Here is a 20,396-nt window from a genome sequence, read left to right on the forward strand (position 1 = left end):
ACAGAGACCTGGTGTCTAAGATATCCCTAAAACATTCAGATGGAGCAGTTTTAGGCTGGGTAGTACTATCCAAAGGGCAGTTCATCATCCCCTGACTACAGAACCCCAACTTTTTTTTTTGGTTAGGTCTTTGCTGAAATTTCCATAAGGTGCCAGTTAAAGTTGCCTAAAAAAACCAAACAGCATTTTGACTGATAGGATAAATTCGAATGTAAATGAAAAAGGGTGTCCAATTATAAAGATAAAATTTGATTTTAAAAAAATGAACAGATTGCACCAAAAGAAAAACATACCAAAAAGAAGTAGTTTATACTAACAGTAACAAATGCTTAGCCAGTTATTTCAAATTATAAAATCGAAGGATAACAAATTCAGAGAACAACTTCAAGAATTTAAAATTTAACATGGAATAATAGTCCAATATTTTGGTTCAACTGGACCCTTTTAAAATTAGTTGGCTAGCAAAATTAAGGAAAGAGAAGGATTATTTCTATCACTGTCATACCAGATAAAATAAAATGAATCCAGTCTCCAAATTCAGTATCACTTAATGTCATTATATAATGTCAAAACCTACAAGTTAGTTATCAGTGAGTTTTCAAATTTCATTCTACTAATCATGATTAAAGTTCTTCAGTTATGAGAAACAACTTCTTTCACTAACTGGATAATATAAAGGAATACTGAAAAAAATAAAAGTTGGAAAGAGCTAGAATTCCTTTGCCCTATTTATTAACCACTTTTTTCATACACAATAGAGCCAAACTTAAAGAAGTATTTTGTTCACATTAATTTAGTAAATGTTATTTTATAAATCATTTTTCAAATGAAGTTTTGAAAGTGTGGGGACATTAACTTGAAACACAGCAATCAATAGTAATAGAGCAAAATAAAAGATGGTGACAGGGACAAATCATGGTCTAGTAATGAGCCAAAAAAGAAAACAGATTATAGATATCTGCACCTGTCTTCCTATGGGGCTCTCTATCTGTTATTCCTTGCAACCCTAAAGACCAGGCTCACTTATCCACCAAGACTGGGATTATCTTGATACCAACTGGCATGTGTGTTGTGGATACTGCCATATCTCAATGCTGAGCCAGAATCTGGCAAATACTTAGTGCTCAAGCTTTGGATTAAGAATACACAGAAAGATTATTCAATATGCTAAATTACTTTAGGTATCATGATTTTCTAAATTCAGCCACTTGCCAACAGACGTACAAAATTCAACTAATCATAATGAAAATTTGGCTACATATTATGTTTAAGGGCAGAGATCCTGCCTACCTCATCTTTACATCCCAAATAATGACAGAACAATGCCAAACACAAAATAAAAACATAAAACACTCATTATATTTATATATTTAATGGTGATAAGTATTTTCAAAAACTTGAAACCATTAAAAGTAGAATCAGTGTGTGCGCCTGGGGTGGAGAGGAGTGCAAGACAGAAATTACAGGAACTTCTTACTCAAAAGAACTCAGAACTATTGCAGCATCCATCCACCAATGCTGAAACATAGGCTGGAAGAGACACTGTCAAGAACATCGTGGTAACGTGAGAAGGCGAAAGACGGCAGACAGATTTCCAATGGCGCAAAATTCAATGGCTTCCTTTTAAAGTCACAGGATCAATATAGAAACTACTTAACAATTTGAACAGCTATAACTTATATGCCTTATTTTTAAGAAAATCATCCTACCTTTTTCATGAAACTTGTATCTTGTCTACAAATTTTTTCTCTTTTTATCTTTAGGTCAGCTACATCTGGTATTATTCTAGAGACAACATATAATTTTTAATGAATAGCACATTTAATTATAATATCATGTCTTCTTAGGCAAATCATAGTTATACTTAGGAGTTTGAACAATATAACACATTTCAATGAGCATTTTAAATAAGCCTGTATGTAATGATACTACTAAATTACCAAGCTCAATTAAAAGGAATGCATAAATTCATCTTGACTCCTGTCATTCCAAACTTTAAAGACAAATCAAAATAAAATTCATGTAACTAGTAACTACTTGTAGATGAGACCTCCGAAAGTACATTAAATGATCTTCAAACATATGCTATCTTAAAATGTAATAAATTATCTAATACCAATTATTATTATTTTTCCCTTCCAAAGATCTTATTTATTTATTTGACAGACAGAGATCAAGTATGAAGAGAAGCAGGCAGGGGTGGGACAGGGCAGGCTCCCTGATGAGCAGAGAGCCAGACGCGGGGCTCGATCCCAGGACCCTGAGATCATGATCTGAGCCAAAGGCAAAGGTTTAACCCACTGAGCCACCCAGGTACCCCTATTTAATACCCAATAAATAAAACTTTGAATAAAACTTAAAGCTCTTAGTTTAAAAAAATTACAGTATTTGAATACATTAATGTGGGAATTTAAAAACATTATCACTAAATCTATTTCAAAATGGCCCAATACCTGATCCCTCGAAGTTTTGCCCTATTGTCATGGCGATCCATGAGATTATGCATGACTTCCAAGACTAACTGTCTCAGTTCATAGTCTTCCATGAGAGATGGTGATAACAAAGGATCCAGAAAAGATCCAGGCAGTGCAGTAACAATTGTCTTTGCTTTGTATCCAGAGGTCACCTGATCATGGGGAGGAAAAACGAACAAAAAGCCTTTGTCATGAGTTCTTCTTCAGTAAAATTCACAAACCAATTTATAAAAACCATAAACTTAGAGGAACAGCAAGTATGAACATAAGCCTGAATGAAAAACAAGAAGGAAAATTATAAGGTAATGACGATTTTAGAACACCTGGGTGACACAGTCGGGTTAAGTGTCTGACTCGTGGTTTCTGCTCAGGTCATGATATCAGGGGCATGAGATGGAGCCCCACATCAGCTTCCATGCTCAGTGTGGAATCTGCTTAAGACTCCCTCCTTGACCTTCTCCTTCTACCCCTCCCCACAGTGCTTTCCCTTAAAATAAATAAATAAATCTTTTAAAAAAACTAATGAGGATTTTAATTTGCAAAAACATAATAAAGAGAATAAAATTAATAAAAGCACATATTTACTGTGCACCAGGCACAGTCTAGGTACTGTATGAATATTAACTTCCTCTTTACCACATCCCTATGAGGTGAGCATCAGTGTATATCTCCATTTTGTAATAGAAAAGAGGCTCAGAGAGGTCAAGAATCTGTGGCACAGGTAGTCAGTACTAACTGGACACAAGGTATTAGGTAGCAAATAATACAGTATAGGTAAGAACTGAAATTTTTTAACTTAAATTGTCAAATTATTCTTTTAAAGTAAGCAGTTTGGGTTAATAGGAATACATTTTTAATCTGGAAATCTGTACTTTATTCATTACTTGATTTGACATTTCTGAATATATCCCTATCCTCTAAATTTAAAGCTTTTAAAGAACATATATGTATATGCTATTAAGCATTTTGACCATACCACAAAGACATTTATTCAGGTGACTCTGGTACAATTAGGAGAGACAATATGATTTACTCAGGGTATTTGTTTAATTAAAAGGCTTAGAAACAAAAGAATTTCATGTGGAGAGTCTTTATATATCAGGGTTACAAGCAAATATGGGTATTTATATTTGGGCACTTATTACAGGATCAAGGTGATTTTATAAGTGAGCAAGAAAATTGGTTAGGACAATTGATACCTGCCTAGAAGAGTTAAAAATATATCTAAGTCTCACACCACATACAAAAGTAAACTTCAAGTATCTAGCTATGGAAAGCCAAATTCTAAAAACTTTTGTAAAAAAAAATATAAGCAAAATGTGCTCATAAGAATAGGCAAATTTGTGACGATGTGGATGGAACTAGAGGGTATTATGCTTAGCGAAATAAGTCAATCGGAGAAGACAACTATCATAAGATCTCCCTGATAGGAGGAAGTGGAGATGCAACGTGAGGGGATTGGGGGGTAGGAGAAAAATAAATGAAAGAAAATGGGATTGGGAGGAAGACAAACTCTCAATCTCACAAAACAAACTAAGGGTTGCTGTGGGGAGGGGAGTTAGGAGAGGGCGGTAAGGTTATGGACACTGGGGAGGGTATGTGCTATGGTGAGTGCTGTGAAATGTGTAAACCTGGTGATTCACATACCTGTATGCCTGGGGATAAAAATACATTATATGTTTATTAAAAAATTTTAAAATTAATTAAATAAAAGAATAGGCAAAAGTTCTTAAACAAGATAAAATAAAAAAGCATAGGAGGAGTCAAGATGGCAGAGAAGTAGCAGGCTGAGACTACTTCAGCTAGCAGGAGATCAGCTAGATAGCTTATCTAAAGATTGCAAACACCTGCAAATCCATCAGCAGATCGAAGAGAAGAAGAACAGCAATTCTGGAAACAGAAAAACAACCACTTTCTGAAAGGTAGGACTGGCGGAGAAGTGAATCCAAAGCGATGGGAAGATAGACCCCAGGGGGAGGGGCCAGCTCCCAGCAAGCGGCGGAGCAACGGAGCACAAAATCGGGACTTTTAAAAGTCTGTTCCACTGAGGGATATCGCGCCAGAGGCTAAACCGGGGCGAAGCCCACGTGGGGTCAGCGTGGCCTCAGGTCCCTGCAGGGTCACAGAAGGATCAGGGGTGTCTGAGTGTCACAGAGCTTGCGGGTATTGGAACGGGAGAGCCGGCTACAGAGACAGAGCTGACAGTAAGCTCACAGCTCGGGGTTACCTTGAACCAGCCACAGGCTCAGTGAGCTCGGAGTGCGGCCAGAGGTCAGGCAGACGGGAGTAACTGGGCGCTGTTCTCTGAGGGCGCACTGAGGAGTGGGGCCCCGGGCTCTCGGCTCCTACGGGCGGGAGACCAGGAGGCCACCATTTGTATTCCCGTCCTCCGGAACTCTACGGAAAGTGCTCAGGGAACAAAAGCTTCTGAAAGCAAACCCGAGCGGATTACTCAGCCCGGCCACTGGTAAGGGCGGTGCAATTCCACCTGGGGCAAAGACACTTGAGAATCACTGCAACAGGCCCCTCACCCAGAAGATCAACAAGAAATCCAGCCAAGACCAAGTTCACCTACCAAGGAGTGCGGTTTCAATACCAAGGAGAGCAGCAGAATTCCAGAGGAGGAGAAAGCAAAGCACGGAACTAATGGCTTTCTCCCTGTGATTTTTTTTTAGTCTTGCAGTTAATTTAATTTTTTTCTTTTTCATTTTTTGTTTTTTTTCTTGCCTTCTGGTAAAATTTTTTTTTAACTTTTACCCTTTTCTTTTTTAACGTTTTTTAACTACTTTATCTAATATATATATTTTTTCTTTTTTATATTTTTCGTTATTCGTTTTCTTTTTTAATACTTTTCTTTTCTTTCTTTTTTTTTCTTTCTTCCTTTTTGAACCTCTTTTTATCCCCTTTCTCCCCCCTCATGATTTGGGATCTCTTCTGATTTGGTTAAAGCATATTTTCCTGGGGTTGTTGCCACCCTTTTTGTATTTTACTTGCTCCTCCATACACTCTTATCTGGACAAAATGACAAGACGGAAAAATTCACCACAAAAAAAAGAACAAGAGGCAGTACCGAATGCTAGGGACCTAATCAATACAGACATTGGTAATATGTCAGATCTAGAGTTCAGAATGACAATTCTCAAGGTTCTAGCCGGGCTCGAAAAAGGCATGGAAGATATGAGAGAAACCCTCTCGGGAGATATAAAAGTCCTTTCTGGAGAAATAAAAGAACTAAAATCTAACCAAGTTGCAATCAAAAAAGCTATTAATGAGGTGCAATAAAGAATGGAGGCTCTCACTGCTAGGATAAATGAGGCAGAAGAAAGAATTAGTGATATAGAAGACCAAATGACAGAGAATAAAGAAGCTGAGCAAAAGAGGGACAAACAGCTACTGGACCACGAGGAGAGAATTCGAGAGATAAGTGACACCATAAGACGAAACAACATTAGAATAATTGGGATTCCAGAAGAAGAAGAAAGAGAGAGGAGAGCAGAAGGTATACTGGAGAGAATTATTGGGGAGAATTTCCCCAATATGGCAAAGGGAACGAGCATCAAAATTCAGGAGGTTCAGAGAATGCCCCTCAAAATCAATAAGAATAGGCTCACACCCCGCCACCTAATAGTAAAATTTACAAGTCTCAGTGACAAAGAGAAAATCCTGAAAGCAGCCTGGGAAAAGAAGTCTGTAACATACAATGGTAAAAATATTAGATTGGCAGCTGACTTATCCACAGAGACCTGGCAGGCCAGAAAGAGCTGGCATGATATTTTCAGAGCACTAAACGAGAAAAACATGCAGCCAAGAATACTATATCCAGCTAGGCTATCATTGAAAATAGAAGGAGAGATTAAAAGCTTCCAGGACAAACAAAAACTGAAAGAATTTGCAAACACCAAACCAGCTCTACAGGAAATATTGAAAGGGGTCCTCTAAGCAAAGAGAGAGCCTACAATTGGTAGATCAGAAAGGAACAGAGACCATATACAGTAACAGTAACCTTACAGGCAATACAATGGCACTAAATTCATATCTCTCAATAGTTACCCTGAATGTTAATGGGCTAAATGCCCCAATCAAAAGACACAGGGTATCAGAATGGATAAAAAAACAAAACCTATCTATATGTTGCTTCCAAGAAACTCATTTTAAGCCCGAAGACACCTCCAGATTTAAAGTGAGGGGGTGGAAAAGAATTTACCATGCTAAAGGACATCAGAAGAAAGCAGGAGTGGCAATCCTTATATCAGATCAATTAGATTTTAAGCCAAAGACTATTAAAAGAGATGAGGAAGGACACTAAATCATACTCAAAAGGTCTGTCCAATAAGAAGATCTAACAATTTTAAATATCTATGCCCCCAACATGGGAGCAGCCAACTATATAAACCAATTAATAACAAAATCAAAGAAACACATAAACAATAATACAATAATAGTAGGGGACTTTAACACTCCCCTCACTGAAATGGACAGATCATCCAAGCAAAAAGATCAGCAAGGAAATAAAGGCCTTAAACGACACAATGGACCAGATGGACATCACATATATATTCAGAACATTTCATCCCAAAGCAACAGAATACACATTCTTCTCTAATGCACATGGAATATTCTCCATAATAGATCACATCCTCGGTCCTAAATCAGGACTCAACCGGTATCAAAAGATTGGGATCATTCCCTGCATATTTTCAGACCACAATGCTCTAAAGCTAGAACTCAACCACAAAAGGAAGTTTGGAAAGAGCCCAAACACATGGAGACTAAACAGCATCCTTCTAAAGAATGAATGGGTCACCGGGAAATTAAAGAAGAATTGAAAAAAATCATGGAAACAAATGATAATGAAAATACAACGATTCAAAATCTGTGGGACACAAAAAAGGCAGTCCTGAGAGGAAAATATATAGCGGTATAAGCCTTTCTCAAGAAACAAGAAAGGTCTCAGATACACAACCTAACCCTACACCTAAAGGAGCTGGAGAAAGAACAAGAAAGAAATCCTAAACCCAGCAGGAGAAGAGAAATCATAAAGATCAGAGCAGAAATCAATGAAATAGAAACAAAAAACAAAATAGAACAAATCAACGAAACTAGGAGCTGGTTCTTTGAAAGAATTAATAAAATTGATAAACCTCTGGCCCGACTTATCAAAAAGAAAAGAGAAAGGACCCAAATAAATAAAATCATGAATGAAAGACGAGAGATCACAACTAATACCAAAGAAATACAAACTATTATAAGAACATACTATGAGCAACTCTATGCCAACAAATTTGACAATCCGGAAGAAATGGATGCATTCCTAGAAACATATAAACTACCACAACTGAACCAGGAAGAAATAGAAAGCCTGAACAGACCCATAACCAGTAAGGAGATTGAAACAGTCATTAAAAATCTCCAAACAAACAAAAGCCCAGGGCCAGACGGCTTCCCGGGGGAATTCTACCAAACATTTAAAGAAGAACTAATTCCTATTCTCCTGAAACTGTTCCAAAAAATAGAAATGGAAGGAATACTTCCAAACTCATTTTATGAGGCCAGCATCACCTTGATCCCAAAACCAGACAAGGATCCCATCAAAAAAGAGAGCTATAGACCAATATCCTTGATGAACACAGATGCTAAAATTCTCACCAAAATACTAGCCAATAGGATTCAACAGTACATTAAAAGGATTATTCACAACGACCAAGTGGGATTTATTCCAGGGCTGCAAGGTTGGTTCAACATCCGCAAATCAGTCAATGTGATACAACACATCAATAAAAGAAAGAACAAGAACCATATGATACTTTCAATAGATGCTGAAAAAGCATTTGACAAAGTACAGCATCCCTTCCTGATCAAAACTCTTCAAAGTGTAGGGATAGAGGGCACATACCTCAATATCATCAAAGCCATCTATGAAAAACCCACCGCAAATATCATTCTCAATGGAGAAAAACTGAAAGCTTTTCCGCTAAGGTCAGGAACACGGCAGGGATGTCCATTATCACCACTGCTATTCAACATAGTACTAGAGGTCCTAGCCTCAGCAATCAGACAACAAAAGGAAATTAAAGGCATCCAAATCGGCAAAGAAGAAGTCAAATTATCACTCTTCGCAGATGATATGATACTATATGTGGAAAACCCAAAAGACTCCACTCCAAAATTGCTAGAAATTGTACAGGAATTCAGTAAAGTGTCAGGATATAAAATCAATGCACAGAAATCAGTTCCATTTCTCTACACCAACAATAAGACAGAAGAAAGAGAAATTAAGGAGTCAATCCCATTTACAATTGCACCCAAAACCATAAGATACCTAGGAATAAACCTAACCATAGAGGCAAAGAATCTATACTCAGAAAACTATAAAGTACTCATGAAAGAAATTGAGGAAGACACAAAGAAATGGAAAAATGTTCCATGCTCCTGGATTGGAAGAATAAATATTGTGAAAATGTCTATGCTACCTAAAGCAATCTACACATTTAATGCAATTCCTATCAAAGTACCATCCATCTTTTTCAAAGAAATGGAACAAATAATGCTAAAATTTATATGGAACCAGAAAAGACCTCGAATAGCCAAAGGGATATTGAAAAAGAAAGCCAACGTTGGTGGCATCACAATTCCAGACTTCAAGCTCTATTACAAAGCTGTCATCATCAAGACAGCATGGTACTGGCACAAAAACAGACCCATAGATCAATGGAACAGAATAGAGAGCCCAGAAATAGACCCTCAACTCTATGGTCAACTCATCTTCGACAAAGCAGGAAAGAATGTCCAATGGAAAAAAGACAGCCTCTTCAATAAAGGTACTGAGAAAATTGGGCAGCCACATGCAGAAAAATGAAATTGGACCATTTCCTTACACTACACACAAAAATAGACTCAAAATGGATGAAGGACCTCAATGTGCGAAAGGAATCCATCAAAATCCTTGAGGAGAAAACAGGCAGCAACTTCTTCGACCTCAGCCGCAGCAACATCTTCCTAGGAATATCACCAAAGGCAAGGGAAGCAAGGGCAAAAATGAACTATTGGGATTTCATCAAGATCAAGAGCTTTTGCACAGTAAAGGAAACAGTTAACAAAATCAAGACAACTGACAGAATGGGGGAAGATATTTGCAAATGACATATCAGATAAAGGACTAGTATCCAAAATCTATAAAGAACTTAGCAAACTCAATACCCAATGAACAAAAAATCCAATCAAGAAATGGGCAGAGGACATGAACAGACATTTCTGCAAAGAAGACATCCAGATGGCCAACAGACACATGAAAAAGTGCTCCATATCACTTGGCATCAGGGAAATACCAATCAAAACCACAATGAGATATCACCTCACACCAGTCAGAATGGCTAAAATCAACAAGTCAGGAAATGACAGATGCTGACGAGGATGCGGAGAAAGGGGAACTCTCCTACACTGTTGGTGGGAATGCAAGCTGGTGCAACCACTCTGGAAAACAGCATGGAGGTTCCTCAAAATGTTGAAAATAGAACTGCCCTATGACCCAGCAATTGCACTACTGGGTATTTACCCTAAAGATACAAACGTAGTGGTCCAAAGGGGCACGTGCACCCGAATGTTTATAGCAGCAATGTCCACAATAGCCAAACTATGGAAAGAACCTAGATGTCCATCAACAGATGAATGGATCAAGAAGATGTGGTATATATACACAATGGAATACTATGCAGCCATCAAAAGAAATGAAATCTTGCCATTTGCGACAACATGGACGGAACTAGAGCATATCATACTTAGCGAAGTAAGTCAAGCAGAGAAAGACAACTATCATATGATCTCCCTGATATGAGGAAGTGGTGATGCAACATGGGGGCTTAAGTGGGTAGAAGAAGAATCAATGAAACAAGATGGAATTGGGAGGGAGACAAACCATGAGTGACTCTTGATCTCACAAAACAAACTGAGGGTTGCTGGGGGGAGGGGGGTTGGGAGAAGGGGGTGGGATTATGGACATTGGGGAGGGTATGTGCTTTGGTGAGTGCTGTGAAGTGTGTAAACCTGGTGATTCACAGACCTGTGCCCCTGGGGATAAAAACATATGTTTATAAAAAATTAAAAATTTTTTAAAAAAGCATAAAATACATATGAAGGACTGATTAATCTGACTATATTATAAACTTCTGTATAGCAAATACCATAACCAGAATTAACTATGAAACACAAAATCCCTAGGTATTAAATATTTATTTTTAAAAAAAGGGGGGTCACCTGGGTGGCTCTGTTGGTTAAGCATCTGCCTTCAATTCAGTTATAGTTTTTGGGTCCTAGGATTGGGCCCCACATCGGGCTCCCCACTCTGCAAGGAGTCTGCTTCCTCCTCTGTCCTCCATCCACAACCCCTCCACGTTCTGCCTGCTTACTCTCTCTCATGCTCTCTCCCAAATAAATAAAACCTTGTTTTTTTTTAAAAGGGATCATGTACAAAAAAGATTTCCTAAAAGAAATTTTAAAGATCTCTAAAGATTTGGAAAGGACACACATTCCAAATAATTAGCTCCTACTTTGTTCTTGGCGCTATACTAGATATAGTTAAGATATAGTTAAATAAAAGTTGAAAATGATTACTGTAAAAGAACCAGAGGACTTTACATTTTAGGTATGCTTTTCCTTTTTGTCTCTTTACAGTTAAATTATTTTCAAAAGGAGAAGTCATTATTTGGGCAGTGTATGAAGGAAATAGCATGATCTGTACAAAGAAAATGGTTTCCCATCCAAATTCTAGTCTTCATCTTATTGTCCGTGGTGAACCTCCACCCCTCCTTCCACTCCATGTGTCTGAGCCCAGGCATCTTTCTGTATAAAACATAACACTTTCTATCCGCTGTATATGTCAATCATTATGAAGATCAAGTAAGATGACACAAGTGAGGAATAAATAGTAAAAGAATAAAATATTGAAGTATATAAGCCATAGAAAAAAAGCTAACCATAAACAGCATCTTACAATATAGAAAAACCAGGTACCATGAAATTATTCGCTCCTCTTCAGTAATGTAAGTTTATTCTTCACTTATTTTATCTTATTTTTTTTAAAGATTTTATTTATTTATATGGCAGAGAGATCACAAGTAGGCAGAGAGGCAGGCAAAGGAGGAGGGAGAAGCAGGCTCCCTGCTGAGCAGAGAGCCCGATGTGGGACTCGATCCCAGGACACTGAGATCACAACCCAAGCCGAAGTCAGAGGCTTCAACCCCCTGAGCCATTCAGGTGCCCCTATTCTTCAATTATCTTTTTTTTTTTTTTAATGAATTTATTTATTTTCAGCATAACAGTATTCATTATTTTTTCACCACACCCAGTTCACTTATCTTAAATGACTTACCATAAGTAAAGATCTCAGCAACATTATCTGAATCCTCCTGGTTCCCAAATCCCTAAGATATATAAAATATTAGTATTATCTTATTGATCTTAATTAACATTGACATTATTTCATTTACTTATATAACTAGTTGATTTTAAAATTCTATTCATTTTGATTAAATAGATTGTTTCCATACTAACTAAAGTCATGGCTCACTTTATACTCATCAATTTCATATGAATTTAAGAGTTATATGTAAGAAACAAACAAAAATTCAAACAAAAAGTTAAAAAGCTATTGGCTCTCAAAGAGAAAGATCTACAAATTTAATGATGTGAAAATTCAGTAATTCAATCGTGAACACACAACGAAACAACCCCAATTTAAAGACGCCGTAAGAATATATTTACCATGAATATAATTGACATAGTATCTATTTTACATTTATCAATATACAGACAATTTTTTAAAAAAACTAACAAATGGAAAAGGGTTATTTAATTAGTGGTCATAGAAATATAAATCAAATAAGACTATCATTTCTTTATGAAATTAAAAACACACAAAATTATTTCTAAACTAAAGCCTTAGTATGTTTAAAATGAGGGAGCCAAAACATATCTTTAAAATCGCTTTCAGTTCTAGAATTCTAGGAGTAAGTCAACATTCTGGCAAAACTAAGTTTAAAATTTTAAATTTCCTACACGATTTTTATAGGAAACTTGAAGCTTTACTCTACCTTATGTATGTATACATAAGAGAATGTCCAGGCCAAATAAACCTTCAACCCAGTCATTTTAAGACACAGAAAATTTGAGAATTTACAATATACTGAAAACTGATTCTAAAATAAAGCAATGTTGACACAACTGCTTAGCAATGTAGTGCCATAAAAACGATTCCATAGGATTTTTATTACAAAAGATTAAAAAATTAAAACATAAAAAAAGAAAATAAAATATATTACAACATTAAGATGAAATTTAATCTAGGATTACATTAAGATTTATAGTTTGAGAGCCCAGGAAAACTACATATGCATACCCTAGTTGACTGATATCCAAAGTATGGGTGGATGTTCCAAAAACGGGTACTTTCCCCATAATGAACATCATTATTTCTGACCTCTGATAATCTGGTAGGTTACTTCCAAAAAATCCTATGAAAATATTAAGAAAAAGTTAAGATAAATTTTACAAGTTGAAATTTTATTTTTCCATAATACTCAATCATAATGGATTTTTAACCAAAGCTTTCAATGTGTGGTAAAATGGTGTCTTTAAGTTACATACGTAACTCTAAAGTCCTTTTCTGTTAGCTTACTTACTGGCCGCATGCGCCCCTGTGCTCCTTGTAGCCATGCCTGGCTGAACTGAAGAAATGATGGGCTTTCTGCTCATGGCCAGGTGAAAGGATGCTACACCCGGCATATCAAGAGAAGTAAGGATAACATGAAGTCTTAAAGCTCAGTGCAGCAGATACCTTTATAGCTCAGTCATCACAAAGACAGAGAAACTAAAGCAGTCCCTGCCCCCAGGTTTGGCAGTGAAGGAGCTGAAATGAACGTGGCACAGTGATTTGAACTGTATTAAATTTTAAAAAATTCAAAAAACAAAACTCTGAACAGATATTCTAATTTCTTCTGTTCATTTACTCATATATAAGATGTACAGAACAGATTAATACTTGATAAAATAATACATGTCTAAAAATCTTTTGCAGATGGTTTATAAGATTTATAAAAATCTTTTGCATATGGCAAACCATAAAAAATTTGGGTTGGACTATTAGAAAAGGGAAAAAAAAAATCAACCCCTCAGTAACATTTCTGATGAAACTCTTTTTCACATATTGTCAGCCCCAATTCTTGTTCTGATAAGGAAGTCAGAAATTGGGCCATATTTTGGTGAATAGGCCAATAAATAGGTCACTATTTTGGCTTCAATTGCTGAAATATTGTAAAATCTCATTACAATGAGCCAGGTTTACTGTCTAATCCAATGGGTTAATTCAATGTATTATTCAACTAATGCAAAAAAACCACAAAACCTTATTTACTTATCATTTTTATCACGTACTCTTATGTCTTCTGGATATTTTAAATTTATCTGCTCTAGCCTTTAATGGTTTACTTCCTAGTCTAGAAGATCTAGAACATTAAATTTTCACTTACTCAAACCCCAAACTGTCGTTTCTTTGAAAGATCAGAACAGGTATTGAATTATGCTGATTTTGTTCATTTCTCAAAATGCAATATGATCATTATAAAAAACTCATTTTTAATATTTAAGAATAAATTACTTTTTCAATTTAACTCTTAAGCTTCTATGATTGGAATTAATAATCTATGCAAACTCAAACTGTTCTATTTATCATTGATTGGACCTGGGAATAAAAGTCACTTTCCCTTATCACACACTTCTGTAATCAAAAATCTCATGATCATTTTTTTTTAATAAGGAAACTATAAACCTCTATCTTTCATGAATACAGATGCAAAATTTCCAACAGATTAGCATCTCAAATTCAACAATGTATAAAAATTTTATGCCACAAACATATGAAAAATCTCATGATCCTAACATTACACAATCCACGTAAAGCGTACTATTCTAACACTTCAGAAGTACTATCAATGGGGTTAAGAAACTACTTTGTACTGGGACCCTCAAAATAACCATATGAGTCTAGGAACAATTTTTTATTAACCTCAGTTGCGTCTTGTGGAAATGTGGATTAGAGAGGTTAATAGCTCAAACCAAAAAACCACACAGTTAAGAGTTAGGCCTGAGGTGAAGGCTATTCATTTCCAAAGCCTATATTATTATTACCTCTCCTTCCTCCCTGTAAGGTACTTTCAACTTTGCAAGAACCCAATTAGATATGTTGCTAATCACCATGCAAAACTAGACACTGGTTTTCTGTTCCAAGCAAGCCAGTTATTACCACGAAGGCATAGGTTTCCAACATAATCAACTGCCAGGAGAGCCCTGAAGGGAATTTATTTTCTGTATGTTTGTACTTGAACCACTGAGTGGAGGTGCTGAAGAGCCCCCCTCACCCTGACTGCGAAGAAAGAAAGAATACCGCAGGGGGCTAAGTTCTTGATTACTGTTAAAAAAATGAATTTGGCCAATAGCCTTGTACTGTCAAGTGCCAAAGGCATAGCAGCGCTGCTCCCTAGTCTCCTAGCGATATCTACATGATCTAGTAACTACCAGAGTACTGAGATTTTCTAAAATACTGAGGAAATCAGAAGGGTGACTACATAAAAATCTTACTCACTGTGCCTCACTGCCCTTCTTTTCTCTCATGTTTTAATTTTTCACATGTTATTTTGAATGTGTTATGTCACAGAAATATTGCTTAAGCCTGTTATATCTATATTGTATATTATAAAAATATATTAACTAAAATAAATAAATATAAAATAATTAAATGTTCTAGAGTGAAAGAGTACCACTGTATTAATTATAGGTCATGAAAGCAATTTAATTCTCTGAAAACAAGCACAGTTGATTTGATGTCTTATCTTAAAACATCACAAAAATTCCACAAATAATCCAAATAAATTTGAGTCACCATAAAAATTAGGTGTACCACACACAGGTCTAATTGTTTTAAGGAATATCGAAAATGTCTCTGCTATACTGAGAGTCCATGGGAATACTGGATTTCCATTATGCTTTGTCTTTTCACTCACTCCAAAAATCTTAAGCACCTACTATGTGTTACAGTACTAAGTAAGAAACACATGGGGCTTTGCCCTCATGAGGATAATTTCTGTGCACATAAGACTGTAGCTAGGTGAAACAGAAGTATGGCACCAACCAGATCAACCACATGCGTCCAACAAGGGGAGAACTACATGCACCACAAAATCCTAGTACGGGGCCTTCCGAATATAAACATTCAATATGTAAGTGTAGAATGCTGATGTATCATGCATATATATATGCATATCCATAAAACTTTACAAAGAATATAAAGAAGAGAAACTTTGTATTACATATTCCAAAGGATGATTACAATAAGTAGCCTATACATAAGAAAGTTATGCAGATAAAAGACACAAACTGGGCTCCAAAATAAATTTATGCATGACTCTATTTTTTGCAGAAACTATTAGCACCATTAGCACCAAAAACTATTAGCAACCATTAGAAATTAGGTACTAAGCCCCAGAGATAATACTCAATTTTGAAATTATTGTAGCAATCATAATTCCATTAAAACATGATCTGGATATTCTAAAGATACTGGGAGGGGAAGGTTAAAGTGGAACAGGAGTTTGCTTACTTTAATCTGTATTTTACTTTAATACAGTCAGATCATTTTATTTCCCCTCCAAAATTCTCATGGCTTTTTCTTTTTTAAAGAACGTTCTTAACCCTTTTGTTGTAATTTAACCATGCTTTTAAGAAAAAAAAAATGTGAAATTAAAGCCTAAGGTGGTGGTCCCCCCAACTTGGTTTCTAATACCATCCCCCAGTAAAAGAAACCATAGCACTTTGAGAAATGAGATTCCATGGCTGGGACAGGAAATATAAAATGAGCCTCGAACAGCTTAAACCAGTAAGGTTGTGCTCAGAAGAAAGGGAGGATATTACACAGACATGAAGGATGGGAGCTCCCCCTTCCCCAATCTGGGACAATTTCAGCACCAAAATAGAATAATAAATACAGAATGGATTATGAAGCATAAAAATAAGTCCATAAGCTCGCATCAATAATAAAGATATAAATACTTGCATTCCTACATACATACACAGGGAAGAAAAAGGGACTCCTGCTCATGCAGAACACAAAGTGCCACCTGCCAGCTGTGGAGGGAGTGCCAAGTTTGAAAACCATCCATTTGCAACATTAGTTTGGTAAAGACAGGTTCAGGAGAGATTTATAAATGGTTACTAAACTCAGAGGGAGGTATGGGTGAAAAGCAGAATATCCACATGGTCTAAAAGCATATCCTCAGAGACTGCTTACTGTTTGCAAGGATAAAAACTGAAACCATACAACAGAGAAACAGAACACTTTGAGAGATCAAAACTTACATCACCAATGAGAAGTAAAAGTACACTCTACACCTCTCTGTATGTAATACCCCAAGAGGAACTTTATCACTTAAGTGTTATCCAGCCAGGAATGAACACCAGACAAGCCCAAATGAAAAATTTTCATAAAAAGGGATTTTTTTTTTAAAGGAAAATTTTTTTAAAAAGGGATTTTTTTTTAAAAGGGAAAATTTTTTTTAAAAGGGTGCTCCTAAAAACTCCCATATCAGAACTGAAATGTTCCAGACTAAAGGAACTCAAGAAATATTACAACTAAATGCAATTTATGATCCCAGACTGAATCCTGGATGTAAGGAAAAACATGCTCTAAAGGAAATTCTTAGGTCAAATGACAAAACTGCAATATGGAAGTCTGATTAATGAATACGCCAATGTGAAATTCACTTATGTTAGTAACTGTATTCTAGTTATGTAAGAATCTTATTCTTTGGAAAAGTTCTCTGTGGTAAAAGACCATGATGCATATGTAGTGGTTTAGGGAAAAAATGAGAATATATGTATATACCTACCTCTTTCTATACATTTATATATGCACATATATGTACACATGCACATACATACATGCACACACAGATAAATGGGAGAGAAGGAGGGAGAAGAAAAGACAACATAAATGATAAAATAAATGGCATAAAATATTAATAGATGAACCTGAGTGAAGGGTATACAGTGTTCTTTGTCCTACTCTTACGTTTGTTTCAGAATATCAAGTTTTTTAAAAGTCTGAGCCATCATTCACCTTTGACGAATGTACTCTAAGAGACAAGTAACTTTCAGTAAAAGCTCTTTTAATCACTTTCACAAAATAGTTTGAAAAAGTGAAACTTACTCACCTATTGTTTGGATGATAGCATTCTGCACAATCTTCTCATCATTGTCTTTGGAACTTGGGTTTAAATTAACACTGCCTACGGATCCCCCCTGTAAATCATTTGCTTCAAATTCAACACTGAGACGCAGATGCTTCAGGAGGGTGTTAAAGACTTCCAGCACTGTGGGTCCTGTAAAAAAACTCTAAATGAGTTTTTCCAATGTTATATAATCAAAACCAATTCTCACATTTCTCAGAGATTTTTGGATATTTCCAGAATCGTAAAAAAGTAAGTGAGAAATCCCTAAGTAAAAAGTCTCCTAGCTATTCCAGCATTTACTGGGCATCTCACAGCAACTGACCATTTGAACCTCTGGTACAAACCACACAAAATGTGTATTTGCATATAAAAATTACAAAACTTTCCATCTATATAATCTTATCCACTCAAAATGACATGTAATAGGACAGTATTTAACTTGCTTGTTGGATCAGAACCCACAGAATCACAATACCATAGCTCACTATAATGTCGGAAATTTATTTTGCATCTTTTGAAGATGAAGGGATAATTTGCCTCTGTTATGAGAAAGAAACTAGCCAATTTATCAGATTCAGGTAAATGAAATTTGTTTTCTGCTTTTAGTTCTATAAATATTCTGCACCTGTTTGTCACACTATCAGTGTTTTTTACTTCTGCTTCCAACTTTTAATTGCAATCTTCTCTAGGACAGGCAGCCATGGTCAAATACTTCTTCAAATGTATAGAGAGCTTAGTACATAGTACCTCATACATAAGAGACACTAGTGTGATAATTCAACGCAGTATCTGCTTCATTTAATATTTCAGATTAAGTAACTTTTCAGTTAAACCGATTCCATCTCTTTGAGATAAATTATAATAAAAAGTCCATATGCAAAATGCCCACTCCTATCTGACACTGAATGAGCACTAGAGTATTTTAGTAGCTAATGTATTTCCATTTTGATTCTGAAGCAAAAAAAACATAACCAGATTCTTCTACTAAGTTTAGTAATTCTATCATGGCCTCTTCCATTCTTCTAAGGACATGCAAGTAAAAAATTGACCTCTGATCTGTCCCTTCTCTTTGTTAACCCTATATTCAGTCATTATCCAATCCTGTTTACATTCCCATTCCTGTGCTGCCATCAAAGGTCAAGTTCTTTCCCGTGTGCCTACAATGCTGGTAACCACTTGTTATTTCTGAAGTGTCCTATGTTTTTCAGCCAGATGAATTATTTATCCTACAGCACATCTTTGATAAAGATTACATTAAATAACTAAGGATACCAATCAACTGTAGAATTACATCCATGATTTGGCTGCAACTTTAACATTTTAAATTTCTCTGACTTCCTCCACACTACCACATATTCTAGCCAAATGGACTATGTAATATTTTGCTCTTACCAAGCCAATTTCTATCCCTGGCTTTCTGAAGAAATGTGAGCAAACCTGCCCTGAACACAGCATTAGGTAAAGTTGTCTAACTTCAAGTAAACTCTAAGTTTCCTGCATGTATATCTTCCCAAATGCCTAGCACATAACTGGAATTCAAAAATCTTTTTCATGTTATTTTTTAAATTTAAATTCAATTAATTAACTTATAGTGTATTATTAGTTTCAGAGTAGAGTTCATGATTTATCAGCTATATATAAATCCAGTGTTCATTCTATCACATGCCCATCACCCAGTTACCCCATTCTCCCACCCACCCACCTCCCCTCCAGCAACCCTGTTTGTTTCCTATGATTGAGAGTCTCTTAAGGTTTGTCTCCTTCTCTGATTTTGTCTTGTTTCATTTTTCCCTCCCTTACCCTAAGCTCCTATTTTGTTTCTTAAATTCCACAAGCGAAATCATCTAATTATCTTTCTCTGATTGAGAAAAACTCTCTAGTTCCTTCCATGTCCTTGCAAATGGCCAGATTTCATTTTTTTGATGGCTCAGTAACAGTCCATTGTATATACCTGTCACCTCTTTTATATCCACTCATCTGTTGATGGAATCTGGGCTCTTTCTATACTTTGGTTATTGTGGATATTGCTACTATAAACATTGGGGTATAGGTGTCCCTTCAGATCACTGCATTTGTACCTTTGGGGTAAATACCTAATAGTAAATATTACTGGATTATAGGTTAGCTCTAACTTGTTTTTTGTTTTTGTCTTTTTTTTAAGATTTTATTTATTATTTGAGAAACGGAGAGAGGGAATACAAGGAGGCGAAGTGGAAGAGGGAGAAGCAGGCTCCCCACTGAGCAGGGAGCCCGACATGGGGCTCGATCCCAGGACCCAGGGATCATGATGTGAGCTGAAGGCAGACACCTAACTGACTGAGCCACCTGGGCCCCCCATTTTAACTTTTGAGGAACCTCCATACTGTTTTCCAAATGGCTGTACTAGCTTACATTCCATTAGCAGCATAACAGGATTCCCCTTTCTCCACATCCTTGCCAACATTTGTTGTTTCCTGAGTTGTTAATTTTAGCTATTTTGACTAGTATGCAGTGGTAACTCACTGTGGTTTTGATCTGAATTTCCCTGATGCCCAGTGATGTTAAGCATTATTTCATGTGCCTCTTGGCCATTTGTATGTATGTCTTCTTTGGAGAAATGGCTGTTAATGTCTTCTGCCCATTTCTTAACTGGATTATTTGTTCTTTGGGT

At 36.2% G+C, this 20,396-nt stretch overlaps 1 protein-coding gene across 3 annotated transcripts in view; it reads right to left on the reverse strand.

Annotated features, from left to right (window-relative positions):
- EFR3A (EFR3 homolog A) overlaps window positions 1-20,396 on the reverse strand; it is a 114,183-nt gene that overhangs the window by 28,709 nt on the left and 65,078 nt on the right. For all 3 annotated transcript variants that reach the window (XM_059165607.1, XM_059165605.1, XM_059165606.1), the window contains 5 exons: window positions 17,729-17,896; window positions 12,865-12,979; window positions 11,839-11,890; window positions 2,454-2,626; window positions 1,710-1,785 (listed from right to left, as the gene is read on the reverse strand). In XM_059165607.1, coding sequence (XP_059021590.1) covers window positions 1,710-1,785; window positions 2,454-2,626; window positions 11,839-11,890; window positions 12,865-12,979; window positions 17,729-17,896 — 584 coding nt within the window. The remainder of the gene's footprint in view (window positions 1-1,709; window positions 1,786-2,453; window positions 2,627-11,838; window positions 11,891-12,864; window positions 12,980-17,728; window positions 17,897-20,396) is intronic.

The sequence above is a fragment of the Mustela lutreola genome, chromosome 3 (assembly GCF_030435805.1).
Source record: "Mustela lutreola isolate mMusLut2 chromosome 3, mMusLut2.pri, whole genome shotgun sequence".
NCBI lineage: Eukaryota > Metazoa > Chordata > Mammalia > Carnivora > Mustelidae > Mustela > Mustela lutreola.